General features: G+C 44.9%; 1 protein-coding gene across 1 annotated transcript in view; it reads left to right on the top strand.

Moving 5' to 3' along the window:
• Nucleotides 1–9429: 9429 nt before the first annotated feature.
• Nucleotides 9430–14517, top strand: part of slc17a8 (solute carrier family 17 member 8) — an 84307-nt gene continuing 79219 nt past the window's right edge. Inside the window, exon 1 of the mRNA XM_072551988.1 lies at nucleotides 9430–9897. Coding sequence (XP_072408089.1) covers nucleotides 9797–9897 — 101 coding nt within the window. The 5' untranslated portion in view covers nucleotides 9430–9796. The remainder of the gene's footprint in view (nucleotides 9898–14517) is intronic.

The following is a 14517-nucleotide window of genomic DNA, read 5'->3' as shown; positions in this document are numbered from 1 at the left end:
TTTTATGGTCATGTTTTTTATTGTCTGACTGTGCACCAATATGCCATTGGTGTGACAGATCATACCCTTGCCTTCCTTCACTCACACTATATTTGTCCTGCCCTGACACCTATCAGTTGTTCCGTCTTTACTCACATACGTTTATGATTCCTCTAATACTACCTTCTATTCTATAATTTCCAGTTTCCCGGCTGCAGACACCACCTCTTCACCATGGGCATGCAATCCCTGTACATATCCATCCCTTTGAGGATGGTCTGACAGCTGTCCACTTCTTCCTTGAGAAAAGAGGCCCGAAACGTTCCCATCTTCCTTCACCAGGCTGAGCTCATCTTAACTTTGAACAACCCCGTTAACTTGTCGCATGTTCTTCAAGTCAAAGGGTGGCTATGAGTACCAGCAATGGACCCAGTTGTGCCTGTCACTGTCTAGTATGTGGAATGTTCCTTCAGTCCTACTCGGGAACTCTCCCACATTTTCACCAGTACATCAATGACATCAATCGTGCTGATTCTGGTCCGGAATTGGAAAAATTAATTATCTTTGCTCCAAATTCCATCCTTCTCTCACCTTCATCTGGTCCATCTTGGCACTTTCTCTTCCCTCCCCTTAATTTTTCTGCTTCCGTTTCTGGGGACAGACTGTCCACCAATATCCATTACAAGCACATTGACCCCCACAGTTACCTTTACTACATAGCCACCGGCCTTGCATTCTGCAAGGACTCCATTCCATTTTCCCAACATCCCCATCTCCTTTGCACCTTTTCGGATGATACCACATTCTACCTTGGTGTCTCCGACATGATCTCCTTTAGGGTCAACTGAGGAAATTCCTCCCTTCAAGGAATTCCCCCCTCCGCCCTCATTGTAGCTGACAGGGCCCTGAGCCATGTCCAATCCATCTCTCCCCCTCTGTCCTCATCCCTTCCCCTCCCAACTTGAACAATCATAGGGTTCCCTTTGTCCTTACTTGCTCCTCCACCAGTGTCCACATCCAAAGGATCTTCCTCTGGCATTTCTGCCACCTCCAGCAGGATGCAACCACCAATATATCATTCTGTTCCCTCCACTGTTAGTATTCCACAGATATAGTTCTCCCAATAATAGCATTGTCAGTCCAAGCACTTTCTTACTGTTCAAACATATCTGCCCCAGATGAATCAATGATTTTCTTCTGTTTATTCATTTTGTGGAATGCGGGTGTCACTGGCTGGGTCCAGCATTTATTGCCTGTCCCTAGTTGCCACCTTGAGAACCTGGTGGTGAGCTGCCTTCTTGATCCATTGCAGTCCGTGTGCTGTGGGTTGACCCATAATACCATTAGGAGAAAATGAAGACTGCAGATCCTAGAGATCAGAGTCGAGAGTGTGATGCTGGAAAAACACAGCAGGTCAGGCAGCATCCGAGGAGCAGGAGAATTGACGTTTCGAGCGTAAGCTCTTCATCAGGAATGAAGGGCTGGCTCAAGGGGTCTGAGAAATAAATGGAGTGGGGCTGGGGGGAAGGTAGCTGAGGATGTGATAGGTAGATGAAGTTTGGGGTAAAGGTGATAATTGGGAGAGGAAGGTGGAGCAGATGGGAAGGAAAATGGACAGGTAGGACTGGTCATGAGGGCAGTGCTGAGTTGGAAGGTTGGATCTGGGATAAAGTGAGGGGAGGGGAAATGAGGAAACTGGTGAAATCCACATTGATCCCATGTGGTTGGATGGTCCCAAGGCGGAAGATGAAACATTCTTCCTCCAGGCATCGGGTGGGGAGGGTTTGGTGGTGGAATTATAGGATTTTAACCCAGCAACAGTGAATAAACGGAGATATATTTCCAAGTCAGGATGGTGAGTGACTTGGAGGGGAACTTGCAGGGGATGGGGTTCCCATGTCTCTGTTGCCCTTGTCCTTTGAGATGGAAGTGGTCATGAGTTTGGAAGGTGCTGTCTGAGGATCTTTGGTGAATTTCTGCAGCGCAGCTAGTAGATGGTACACACTGCTGCTACTGAGTGTTGATGGTGGAGGGAGTGGATGCGATTGGATGTGCCAATCAGGCGGCTGCTTTGTCCTGGCTGGTGTCAAGCTTCACTTGTACTTCTTTCAGTCTAGTCAACTGTATTCACTGTTCACAATGCAGTCTCCTTTACACTGGGGTGACAAAGCACAGACTGGGCGATCACTCTGTGGAACCTTTCCACTCTGTAGGAATAACCTTTGCTATCAACAAACACATTAACTTGGACCCCAGTTAGCACCCCCTGAAAAAAAACAGGAAATGACATCACCACAGGAAATGGCATCACCACAGGAAATGAAAGCACCATGGGAAATGACATCACCAACCATCACTAAACATATAAATAGAAAGCAGGAATCATCAGCAGTGCTTCGTCTGGAGGCTTACTGATGATGTTACCGAGTATGGTGACAAAACGTCTGAAAATGAACCTTCCAGCTCAGCGAGCAAATCTACATCCAGAACCTCAACCTGAGCGAAAACCATCTCAAAACTCAATAAGCTTCTTATTGCTTGTTGTTTCAATGCCACCATTTTGCTCTCATACCAACACTCCTGTCTTAGACCTGCTCAGCAGTGGAGACACACCACCTGCTTTACCTGTCAGGCTCTGTTCAACCGTCAGAATTCAACATTGAGTTCAACAGCTTTAGAACATGAACACTCTTCTCCATTGCAATTGCATGCCCTTCCTCCCACCACCCCCCTGCCATGTGTTGTTTGTATGGATTTACTTTCAGCAAAGCCAATCCATTTTTGATTATCCTTCACACTTTTACTATCATTAACACTCTCTTTGTCTTTTACTTTGGGCACCCTTACCATCTGATTCACTTACTCCTCCTCTCCCTTTCTCAAAAAACACTGATTCCCACCCCTCAGATTTGAAATGTTAACTGTGATTCTCTCTGTACACATGTTGCCAGACCTGCAGAGTTTCTACAAAACTTTCTGTTTTTAATTCAAATCGCGAGTATCTCCAGCAGTGTTTGTATTATTCATTTACGGTTGAGGGCACCTCTGGTTAGGCCAGAATTTATTGTCCATCCCTAATTGCCCAGAGGGCAGTTCAGAGTCAACCCCATTGCTGTGGGTCTGGAGTCACATGTAGGCCATACTGGGATAGGATGGCAGTTTCCTTCCCTAACAGACATGAGTGAAGCAGATGGGTTTTTCCAACAATTGACAATGGTCTCATGGTCAACATTGATGACAGATTTTTATTGAATTCAAATTCCCCCATCAGCCATGGTGAGATTTGACAATACCACTAGTCCATTATCTATAATTCATATCCTTGCTTTGAAATCCCGCCATGGCATCACCGTTCCTTGTCTCTGTAATCTCCTCCAGCCCCACAACTCTCTGAGGTCTCTCTTTGCTTCCAACACCATACAGACCTTAACTTAAGATGCCTGGTCCTCAAGCTCTTGAATTCCCTCTGGAAACCTTTTTGCTCTTTGTTCCTCTTGTAGCACTCCTTAAAGCCAACTGCTTTGTCCAAGTGACGAGGAGACAGTAAGGACGGCAGATGTTGGAAGCCGGAGTCAGTAGATGTGGAAAAGTGCAGCAGGTCAGACAGTATCCAAGGGGTAGGAGAGCCAATGTTTCAGGCTGAAACCCGTGTCCAGGTGTTTGATCACCTGCCCCTAATATGCCTGGGTGTCTCTTTTCCTTTGTTAATGCGTTTCTTAAGCACTTCAGGACATTTTATTGTGTTAAATAATATTTTAAATACAAATCTTTAAGTTATTCAATTGACTTGGGTGGCACGGTGGCTCAGTGGTTAGTACTGCCTCACGATGCTAGGAACCTGGGTTCGATTCCCCCCTCGGGCGACTATGTGGAGTTTGCACGTTTCCTCCAGGTGCTCCAATTTCCTCCCACCATCCAAAGATGTGTGGGTCAGGTGAATTGGCCATGCTAAATTGCCCGTAGTGATAGGTGCATGGGTCTGGGTGGGTTACTCTTTGGAGGGTCGGTGTGGATTTGTTGGGCCGAAGGGCCTGTTTCCGCACTGTAGGGAATGTCAGGCTTCCCTGTGTGTGTCCATATGTTAAAGGACATTCTATGAAATGTTTTATAAAATAATCTTTATGAAATATTTTTAAAATAAAGTATTTTAAGGTGAGTTAGGTGAGGGAAATCTTATGATGTCGAAAAGTGTGGTGCTGGAAAAGCACAGCATCTGAGGAGCATGAGAGTTAATTTTTCAGCCATGAACCCTTCTCAGGAATGCTCTGATGATACATTGGGAAAAGAGTAGCAGAGTGGATTGGATAGTTCTTTCAGTGTCCAGCATAGCACTAATGGGCCAAATGGTCTCCTTCAGCAGTGTAATAGTCAATCATTTGCTGGGGCCAGAAAAGTTTGAAAGCTCTAGTGTCATGCTCCTCAATTACCACAAGTGGGCAGCAAACAGAAGCAGGAGACAGACTGATCATCAAAAGGACAAAATAATCAAAACAATTGGGGGTGAGCTAGATAGATCCTGGATGACCAAGGGAATGGAAAGTTGTTGAGATATACAGAAATGTAGAGTTGAGGTTAAAAACCAATCAACCATGATTTTATTGATGGATGAGCAGGCTGAAAGGACAGGGTGGTCTTGTTTATATGTTTGTGTGTAGTCACAAACGAACAAACTCATTCCTGTGTTAATTTTCACTGCTGTCTTTCACACACAGAGGTTCAAATTCATGGTGAGGGGACTGCTGTGTGCTATATGGTATGGGGAATGCTGTGCTCTGTATAGTATGGGGAATGCTGTGCTTTGTACAGTATGGGGATGGCTGTGCTCTATATGGTATGGGGAATGCTGTGCTCTGTATAGTATGGGGAATGCTGTGCTTTGTACAGTATGGGGATGGCTGTGCTCTATATGGTATGGGGATTGCTGTGCCCAATATGGTGTGGCGATTGCTGTGCCCTATATGGTATGGGGATTGCTGTGTGCTGTATGGCATGGGGATTTCTGTGCCATGTATGGTATGGGGATTGTTGTGCCCTGTATGGTATGGGGATTGCTGTGCCCAGTATGGTATGGGGATTGCTGTGCTCTGTATAGTATGGGGATTGCTGTGTGGTGTATGGTATGGGGATTTCTGTGCCATGTATGGTATGGGGATTGTTGTGCCTTGTATAGTATGGGGATTGCTGTGCCCTGTATGGTATGGGGAATGCTGTGCTCTGTATAGTATGGGGATTGCTGTGCCCAGTATGGTATGGGGATTTCTGTGCCCTGTATGGTATGGGGAATGCTGTGCCCTGTATGGTATGGGGATTGCTGTGTGCTGTATAGTATGGGGAATGCTGTGCGCTGTATGGTATGGGGATTGCTGTGTGCTGTATGGTATGGGGATTGCTGTGTGCTGTATGGTATGGGGAATGCTGTGCCCTGTATGGTATGGGGATTGCTGTACCATGTATGGTATGGGGAATGCTGTGCCATGTATGGTATGGGGATTGCTGTGTGCTGTATGGTATGGGGATTGCTGTGCGCTGTATGGTATGGGGATTGCTGTGCCCTGTATGGTATGGGGAAAGCTGGGCCCAGTATGGTATGGGGATTTCTGTGCCCATTATGGTATGGGGATTGCTGTGCCCTGTATGGTATGGGGATTTCTGTGCCCAGTATGGTATGGGGATTGCTGTGCCCTGTATGGTATGGGGAATGCTGTGCCCTGTATGGTATGGGGATTTCTGTGCCCTGTATGGTATGGGGATTGCTGTGCCCTGTATAGTTTAGGGATTGCTGTGCCCTGTATGGTATGGGGAATGCTGTGCCCTGTATGGTATGGGGATTGCTGTGCCCTGTATGGTATGGGGAATGCTGTGCCCTGTATGATATGGGGATTGCTGTGCCCTGTATGGTATGGGGAATGCTGTGCCCTGTATGGTATGGGGATTGCTGTGCCCTGTATAGTTTAGGGATTGCTGTGTGCTGTATGGTATGGGGATTGCTGTGCCCTGTATGGTATGGGGAATGCTGTGCCCTGTATGGTATGGGGATTTCTGTGCCCTGTATGGTATGGGGATTGCTGTGCCCTGTATAGTTTAGGGATTGCTGTGTGCTGTATGGTATGGGGATTGCTGTGCCCTGTATGGTATGGGGAATGCTGTGCCGTGTATGGTATGGGGAATGCTGTGCCCTGCTTTGTATGCCTCACCCTCTGTGTCTCCAGAATTACCTCCCATGTCATCCTTCCCATGATTCCAGCCTCTCTAGTATCTCTGATTTCCATTGCTATTTGTTGGCCATAATTTTAGCTGCTGAGGACACCCGTTCTGGAATTCTTTCCCTCATCCCTGTTGACATCTCTGTCCTCCTCAAAGACTACCTCTTTGACTGACCTGTTGATGACCTGTCTCCCTATCTCCTTGAGTCACCTCCTGTCACACTTTGCTTGATTAGCCTCCTCTGAAGGTGCTTGGGAGGCTTCAGAAGGTTAAATGTAAGTTGTTGAAAGGTTAATACTTTTTGACCTTGTGATTTGAAGAAAATGTTGGGTTAGATCGGAGGAAAAGATACCAGTGGAAAACCTTTGATTTATTTTAACTTCTTCTTCACGACTTGATTGAAATAAAGAACATCCTTGACAGGGTAGACACGGACAGACTGTTTTCCTCCTGTCTGTGTCATAGAGTCATATAGCACAGAAGAAGACCCTTTGATCCCAACCAGTCCATGCCGACCATAATTCCAAACTAAACTAGTCCCACTTGGCCCATATCCTTCTAAACTTTTTCTTTTCATGTACTTATCCAAATGTCTTTTAAACATTGTCACTGTACCCGCATCCACCACTTCCTCAGGAAATTCATTCCACACACGAACCACCCTTTGTGTAAATATAATATCCCTTGTGTCTTTCTTAAATCTCTCTCCTCTCACCTTAAGGACATGTACCCTAGTCTTGAAGTCTCCTACATTAGGGAAGAGATACCTGCTATTCACCTTATCTATGCCCCTCATGCTCTTAGAAATCTGTAAAAGGTCACCACTCAACCTTCTATGCTCCAGCAAAAAACGTCCCAGTCTAACCCCCCCCTTTCCTTATACCTCAAACCCTCCATTCCTGGCAACATCCTGGTCAATCTCTGCTGAACCCTTACTTTAATAATATCCTTCCTGTAACAGGGAGACCAGAACTGGACACAGTTTTCCAGAAGAGGCCTCACCAATGTCCTGTACAACCTCATCTTAACTTCCCAACTCCTAGACTCAAATGGCTGAACAATGAAGGCGAGCACGCTAAAGCTTCTTAACCACCCTATCTATATGTGACGCAAATTTCAAAGAATTTTGTACCTGAACCCCTAGGTCTCTTTGTCCTACAACACTTTCTAAGGCTCTCCTTTTCATTGTATAAATCCTGTCCTTGATTGTTTTAACAAAAATGGAACACTCCACATTTAACCAAATTAAACTCCATTTGCTACTCTTCAGCTCCTTGTGCCAATTGGTCAAGATTTCTTTGTAATCTTAGATAACCTTCTTCTCTGTTATATTGTTCAGCATGCAAGTAATCCATTCCTGATGAAGGTTATATGCCCGAAGCGTCGATTCTCCTGCTCCTCGGATGCTGCTTGACCTGCTGTACTTTTCCAGCACCACACTCTCGACTCTGATCTCCAGCATCTGCTGTCCTCACTTTTTCCTATGCAAATAGTCCTGCCCAGTAGCTTTTCCAGACTCAAACTCCACTCACAGGAATCTTGAACTCGTGGTCACTGCTTAAAAATTAGGAGCTGTGCATTTAAAACTGAGGCGACCTCCGTGACTACCTGGTCAAGTCCACGCCCCCCACTACAACCCACCCTCCCCTCCCGGCACCTTCCCCTGCCACCGCAGGAATTGCAAAACCTGCGCCCACACCTCCCCCCTCACCTCCATCCAAGACCTAAAGGAGCCTTCCACATCTATCAGAGTTTTAACTGCACATCCACCAATATCATTTACTGTATCCATTGCTCCTGATGCGGTCTCCTCTACATTGGGGGGACTGGATGCCTTCTCGCAGACCGCTTTAGGGAAAATCTCCAGGGTCTCTGCACCAATCAACCCCACCGGTCAGTGGCAAGCATTTCAACTCCTCCTCCCTCTTTGCCAAAGACATGCAGGTCCTGGGCCTCCTCCATCGCCACTCCCTCACCACCCGACGCCTGGAGGAAGAATGCCTCATCTTCCGCCTTGGAACACTTCTTCAACCCCAGGGCATCAATGTGGACATCACCAATTTCCTCATTTCCCCTCCCCCCACCTTACCCCAGTTCCAACCTGCCAGCTCAGCATCGTCCTCATGACCTGTCCCACTTGTCAGTCTTCCTTCCCACCTATCCACTCCACCTTTCTCTCCGACCTATCACCTTCATCTCCACCTCCATCCACCTATTGCACTCTTAGCTACCTTCTCCCATCTCTCCACCCCGGAGGTTCCCAGCCTCATTCCTGGTGAAGGGCTATTGCCTGAAACGTTGATTTTCCTGCTTCTTGGATGCTGTGTGACCGGCTGTGCTTTTCCAGCACCACTCTAATCTTGACTCTGATCGCCAGCATCTGCAGTCCTCACTTTTACCTAGTTATTTTTCTGTTCAGTCTTTGGAGCTCTCTTCCTGACAAGATGGTGGTGGCAGAGTCTTGGAATATTCATAAGGTAGAGGTAGATAGATATTTCATAAGCGAAAGGGTAGGCAAGAATATAGAGCTGAGGTTACAATCAAGTGAACCGTGATCTCATTGAATGGTGGAGCAGGTTAGAGGGGCTGAATGGCCTCCTCTCTTTGTTTATCTTTAGACAGGCTCAGAGCAATCAAAGGGAAATACAAATTATCAAACTCACCAGCAGTGTTCACAATCCAGACAATTGCAGGCTGGTTTAGAAGTGAAGGGATAAAGACCAGCAAGAATTAATTTAATAACTTTCCCGAAGATGTTCGGGAACATTTTGTTTGATAGATTTCTAAAATGGAATATATAAACATTGTATTCTGTAGATTCAAAAGATTTCCATACCATGTTGTCGCTGGCTGAGTTTATCTTTAATAGAAATGTTGTATAAAGTAAGGGGATTTTGAGAACCGAAGCATCGTCATCTAACAGTTAATTGCTGAGAGAGGCTTTGAAGTCGATGAGATTAACAATGCTCTAAGTTCTGAAAGATTCTATTTAAAAAGCTTTTTAACACAGAGTTTCCACCCTCACTATCAGTTACAGTCACAATAAGGTAAGGTTGCTCGCATTAGACCATAGGCTGCGTCATTCAGACTGACTACAAAGCTGTCAATTTTTAATAAACTCATCCCTCCTTCTCTCTCTCTCTCTCTCTTTCTCTCTCTCTCTCTCTCTCTCTCTCTCTGCCTCTTGTCTTGTGAACCATTTGAACAGGTAGCTGGAGCTCCTGCTGGTCACAGCTCAGTGGAAATTGGATTGTGTGGTACACTGATGTCACTGATGGTTTGATGGTTTCGGAGAGTGCACACCCAGTCACCCTCCCTGTGTGAGGACAGCAACACATCTCCCAGGAGCACCAAGGACTGAACGATGGATGATCAAACCCACGTCCGCTCTCCTCTCTAGATACGTTTGGTCGCTCAGGATTCTTACTTCAAGAGAGACAGAGAGAAGAGAAAGAGCAAACTCTCTCAATAAAGACGGGGAATCTCTAACTTCTGTTCAGAGCGACCATGAATCAGGTGTGGATGGTGATGTCCCTGGTCTGATAGGTCCTGACAGAATCTAACCCGTGGAAGACAAAAACAGGGCTAGATACCCCTCTTCAGCCAGACAAAGATGCCCTTCAAAGGGTTTGGCACTCTGAAGGAGACTTTCTTCCAACCAGTCAAAGAGGAAACTAAACACAGCGTGGGAGACACTCTGGGGCATATTCAAAGGTATTTTGTTTTGCATTCAATCCTTAATATTGAAATTGTGGGTGGGGATGCCGGAGGGTCTGTCATGTCAAGTTCGTACTGCCCCCAGGCTCTGGGCTGAGCAGGGAGTTCACTACAGCTGGACAGATGAAGCCTGTGTGTGACCTTACTGAAAGGGGATGTGATGGAAGATTGAGTCGGGGGAACAAAACCGAGTGGGTCACAATCTGACCGGGAATGTAAAATCGACCACATTTATTAAACTTTAGTACGCAGACAGGTTGATCTTACCTATGAACCTTTCTTTAAAGAAAGGCACACAGCACCCTGCAATAAAAAAAAGTTCTGATTAATATTATGCTTTCATATGATTTATATTTTTAAAAATGAATCAATCTGGACAGGTTCCTGAGCTTATTTATTTTAAACAAGAAATGGACCACTGGAGTTAACTTGGTTTAGTTTTACAAAATTAAATAGATTTTCTTTGAAATGAAACTAGTTTGGGAGAATATCTTCAATAATATAAAACAGTTAATCACATCCCGTTAGCATTATGGAATTGACAAGTTTGATAAGATTTCTTGAGATATCACTTGGAGACCTCCCCAACCCTCCCAGTCCCACATTGCAAACTGAGACAATATTCAACATTGTTCATCTGTCATTAATAAAATGTTAGTCCAGCACCTTCATATTGAAAAAAAAGGACTGCTGAGTAATGTTACAAAAGAGGAGATTTTGTTAAGATGCTGCAAGGAAGGTTTACCATTCTGAGATGACACTGTCCATTGTTAGGCAGCAGAATCTTTAATAGATTCCTTTCAGAGAAAGCTTTCAATGGCAGGAATTGTCCAGACTTTATCTCAGACCAAAATGTCATTAAGCTGGAAAGACGCAGTGAGACTCGATTGCAAACAGCCTCATTTAGGAAGTATGAATTAGAAATCCAGCTGAATTGAATGCTCCTTATCACTGTCACTAACTGGAAACCAACGGCTGCCACCCGATACAGAGGGATATACAAATGCAGCCCCAGTGCAGTTTAGAATGGAACAACATCGCAATAATAAAGGAACCTTAATTTGCAATGATTTACCAAAGTGTTGGTACTTGACAGTGCTTTTGAAGTGCAGCTTTTTAAACCACGAGCAAATGTTTACTAATTTGAGAATCTGCCATAATTAATGTTGGTTTTACAGATGTATTTATCTTACAGCATGAATTAAACTTCGTGTACTCTGCAAGGTTATCCTTTACAAAAGGATGGTTTATGAATTAACAATAAATGCATTAATAAAATTGAAATGATTGCTTATTCCTAAAATATGCTCTGATATTTAAACATCTTTGACTGCTGTAATTACTGCTCCATGGCTTCGGTTATCCACATTCCCCACTTTCCTCGATTGCACTAAAGTCACATTCACCCATTACCTCTGGGGCTCATGGATCAACGCCCTGAAAACCTGGATGTTTAAAAATCTTCAAACAGGAACAGAAAATGCTGGAGAAACCCAGCAAGTCCGGCAGCACCTTTGGAGAGAGAGAAACAGAGTTAACGTTTGGAGTTCAGAGACCATTCTTCAGAACACCCTGAGTTTCTCCAGCACACTCTGTTCTTCTTTCAGATTTCCAGCATCCACATATCTTGGTTTAATTTAAGAATTCTCACCTCCATTCTGATATCTGTGGTCTCCATCAGCCCCACGACCCACGAAGTTAGCTGTACTCCTTCAAACTTGACTTCCTGAACATCCCTGACCTTAATCAGTCCACCGTTAGTGGCTGCCTAACTCCCAGCCTCTGGATTACCCTCCCTAAATCTCTCAACCTCCCTCCCTACTCTCCTTTATTCAGGAACCTCCTAAAAATCTATTATGGTGACTGAGCTTTCGCTCACTCACTCTCCCATTCATACAATGGGGGCTTGGTGTCAAATTGTGTCTGATAAAACTCACCTTGAAACATCTCAGGATATTTTTACTGGGCTCAAGGTGCTGGGTAAATGAAGCTTGTAGTTTGTTAAGAATGTGTAAGCTGGAATGTTTTTTGTCAAGTGGCTGAGACCGCGCTGGAATAAATCTGGTGCAATTTCTCAGTGTGATCCCTTTAACCTGGGAATGTGATACATTCTTGAAACCTGCTACAGCCTCTGCTATTCATCATTTACACTGGGTTAGGTGTCAGCCCTCTGTGTTCTCATTCAAAAGTCGCTTTCCAACAATTTGAGCTACTCACCCAGCTTTACACCCACAGTGATCCTCCCGAGGGAGAGCTGCACAATTCAAGGTTTCTTTTTCTCTCTCTCAGAGAAGTCGTTAAACCGAGGCCGCGCCTGTACTGTCAGGTATTTGTAAAAGATCTCATGATGTTATTGTCTTGGTCAATAGTTATCCCTCAATCAACATCACCTGTATCAGGAGAAACTTCTTCAGCCAGAGAGTGGTAAATCTGTGGAATTCATTGCCACAGAAGGCCAGGTCATTGAGTGTATTTAAGACGGAGATAGATAGGTTCTTGATTGTCAAGGGGATCAAGGGTTACAGGGAGAAAGCGAGAAAATGGGGTTGAGAAAATTATCAGCTAGGATTGAATGATGGAGCAGACCCGATGGGCTGAATGGCCTAATTTCTGCTCCTACGTCTTATGGGACTTATGGTTATCAAGTTGCTGTCTTGTGGGAGTTTGCACAATGTGGCTACCATGTGTCCTACCTCTTTGCAAGGATTACACAATAAAGATACTTCAGTGACTGCAAAGTGCTTTGGAGTGTCACAACATGCTATTGAAATTTAAGTTCCTTCATTGACTGTAGCTCAGTCTTTGGAAACGTCAAAAAGATATTGACAATAAGTACAATGCTGAACTATTACAGATCACAGAACCATCGTTAGTTCATTGGATTGAAACTGCAGTGCCTTAAGGAGTGGGGTTCCATTTTCCTTTCATCCGCAGGTTCTGAATTTGATTACATGACCCACTACAGTCAGGGAGACTTCCTTCATCTGGGGTTAATGAGCTCCTTCCACCCCCCACCACAAAATTGTTTACAGAGCCAGGGCACAGGAAAAGATATTGATCAACTGGCAAAGATTTGACAAATGAGATATAATGTACAAAAATGTGGAATTGTCCAGTTTAACAGGAAGAGTAAAAAAGAAGCGTATTATCTAAATTGTGGAGAGATTGTGGAGCTCTGAGATGCAAAGGGATCTGGGTGTACAAGTGTATGAATAACAAAAGGACAGTTTGCAAGTTAAGCAAGTAATTAAGAAAGCTAATAGAATGTGATTGCTCATTACAAGGGGATTAGAATATGAAGGGTTGAGGTTTACAGTTCTACACAGCACGGGTGTGACCACATCTGGAGTACTGCACGCAGTATTGATCACCATATTCAAGGAAGGATGTAAATGTGTTGAAGGTAGCTCAAGGATAGTTTATTCAACTGAGATTTGGAATGTAGAGGAGAGGCTGGACAGACCAGGCTGGTATCTGCTAGAGTTTAGAAAAGTGAGGGGTGACTTGATTGAAACATAAGATCCTGAAGAATCTTGACCAGCATTCCCTCTAAGTTGCATGGCTGCATACACATCCGTACTCTTACAGAATACTGAATGGCCTGGACAGAGCGGATGTTGGGAAGATGCTTCCATTGGTAGGAGAGACTGGGACCCGAGGGCACAGCCTTAGAGTAATGGGAAGGCCTTTTAGAATGGAGATAAGGAGAAACTTCTTCAGCCAGAGAGTGGGGAATCTATGGAATGCATTGCCATAGAAGGCTGTTGAGGCCAGGTCATTGAGTATATTTAAGACTGAAATAGATAGGTTCTTGATTGTCAAAGAGATCAAATGTTACAGGGAGAAAGCAGGAGAATGGGGTTGAGAAACTTATCAGAGTCAAGAGTGTGGTGCTGGAAAAGCACAGCAGGTCAGGCAGCATCCGAGGAGCAGGAGAATCAGGAATCCCAATGAAGGACTTACACCCGAAATGTTGATTCTCCTGCTCCTTGGATGCTGCCTGATCTGATGTGCTTTTCCAGCAACACACTCTCAACTCTGATCTCCAGTATCTGCAGTCCTGGCTTTCTCCTCCTCCCTGAGAAACGTATCAGCCAAGATTGAATGGTGGAGGAGACCTGACGGGCTGAATGGCCTAATTTCTATTCCTACATCTTATGGTCTTATGTTCCACACACGGCGATCAGCATTGACATGTCAATCATGGAGAAGCCTTCAATTCTGGAAGTCGCTGCCATCCATGGGATTTGGAGGCCCATGCAGCTGGAGGGAATATGAGAAGGAACGCTGGTCTGTACAGGGTGGATGTGGAGAAGATGTTTCCTCCTGTGGGAGACACTAAAGCTAGAGGTCACTGTTTAAAAATAAGGGGTCACCCTTTTCAAACAGAGACAATGAGAATTTTGTTTCCTCATACAGGATTGTAAGTCCTTGGATCTCTCTTTCTGAAAAGGTAGTGGCAGCTGAGTACTTGAGTCTTTCGCAGGCACAGTTCAATAGATTTTTAATGAGCAAGGGGAATAAAAGGTATTGGAAATTAGTGAGAATGCACATGAGGCTAGGATTACTGTGGTGAGTAACTCCCCTCCTGACTCCCCAAAGCCTGTCCACCATCTA

Source organism: Chiloscyllium punctatum, chromosome 32 (genome assembly GCF_047496795.1).
Source record: "Chiloscyllium punctatum isolate Juve2018m chromosome 32, sChiPun1.3, whole genome shotgun sequence".
Classification (NCBI taxonomy): domain Eukaryota; kingdom Metazoa; phylum Chordata; class Chondrichthyes; order Orectolobiformes; family Hemiscylliidae; genus Chiloscyllium; species Chiloscyllium punctatum.
The sequence above is the reverse complement of the archived record's forward strand: the minus strand, read 5'-3'. Positions and strand labels throughout refer to the sequence as shown.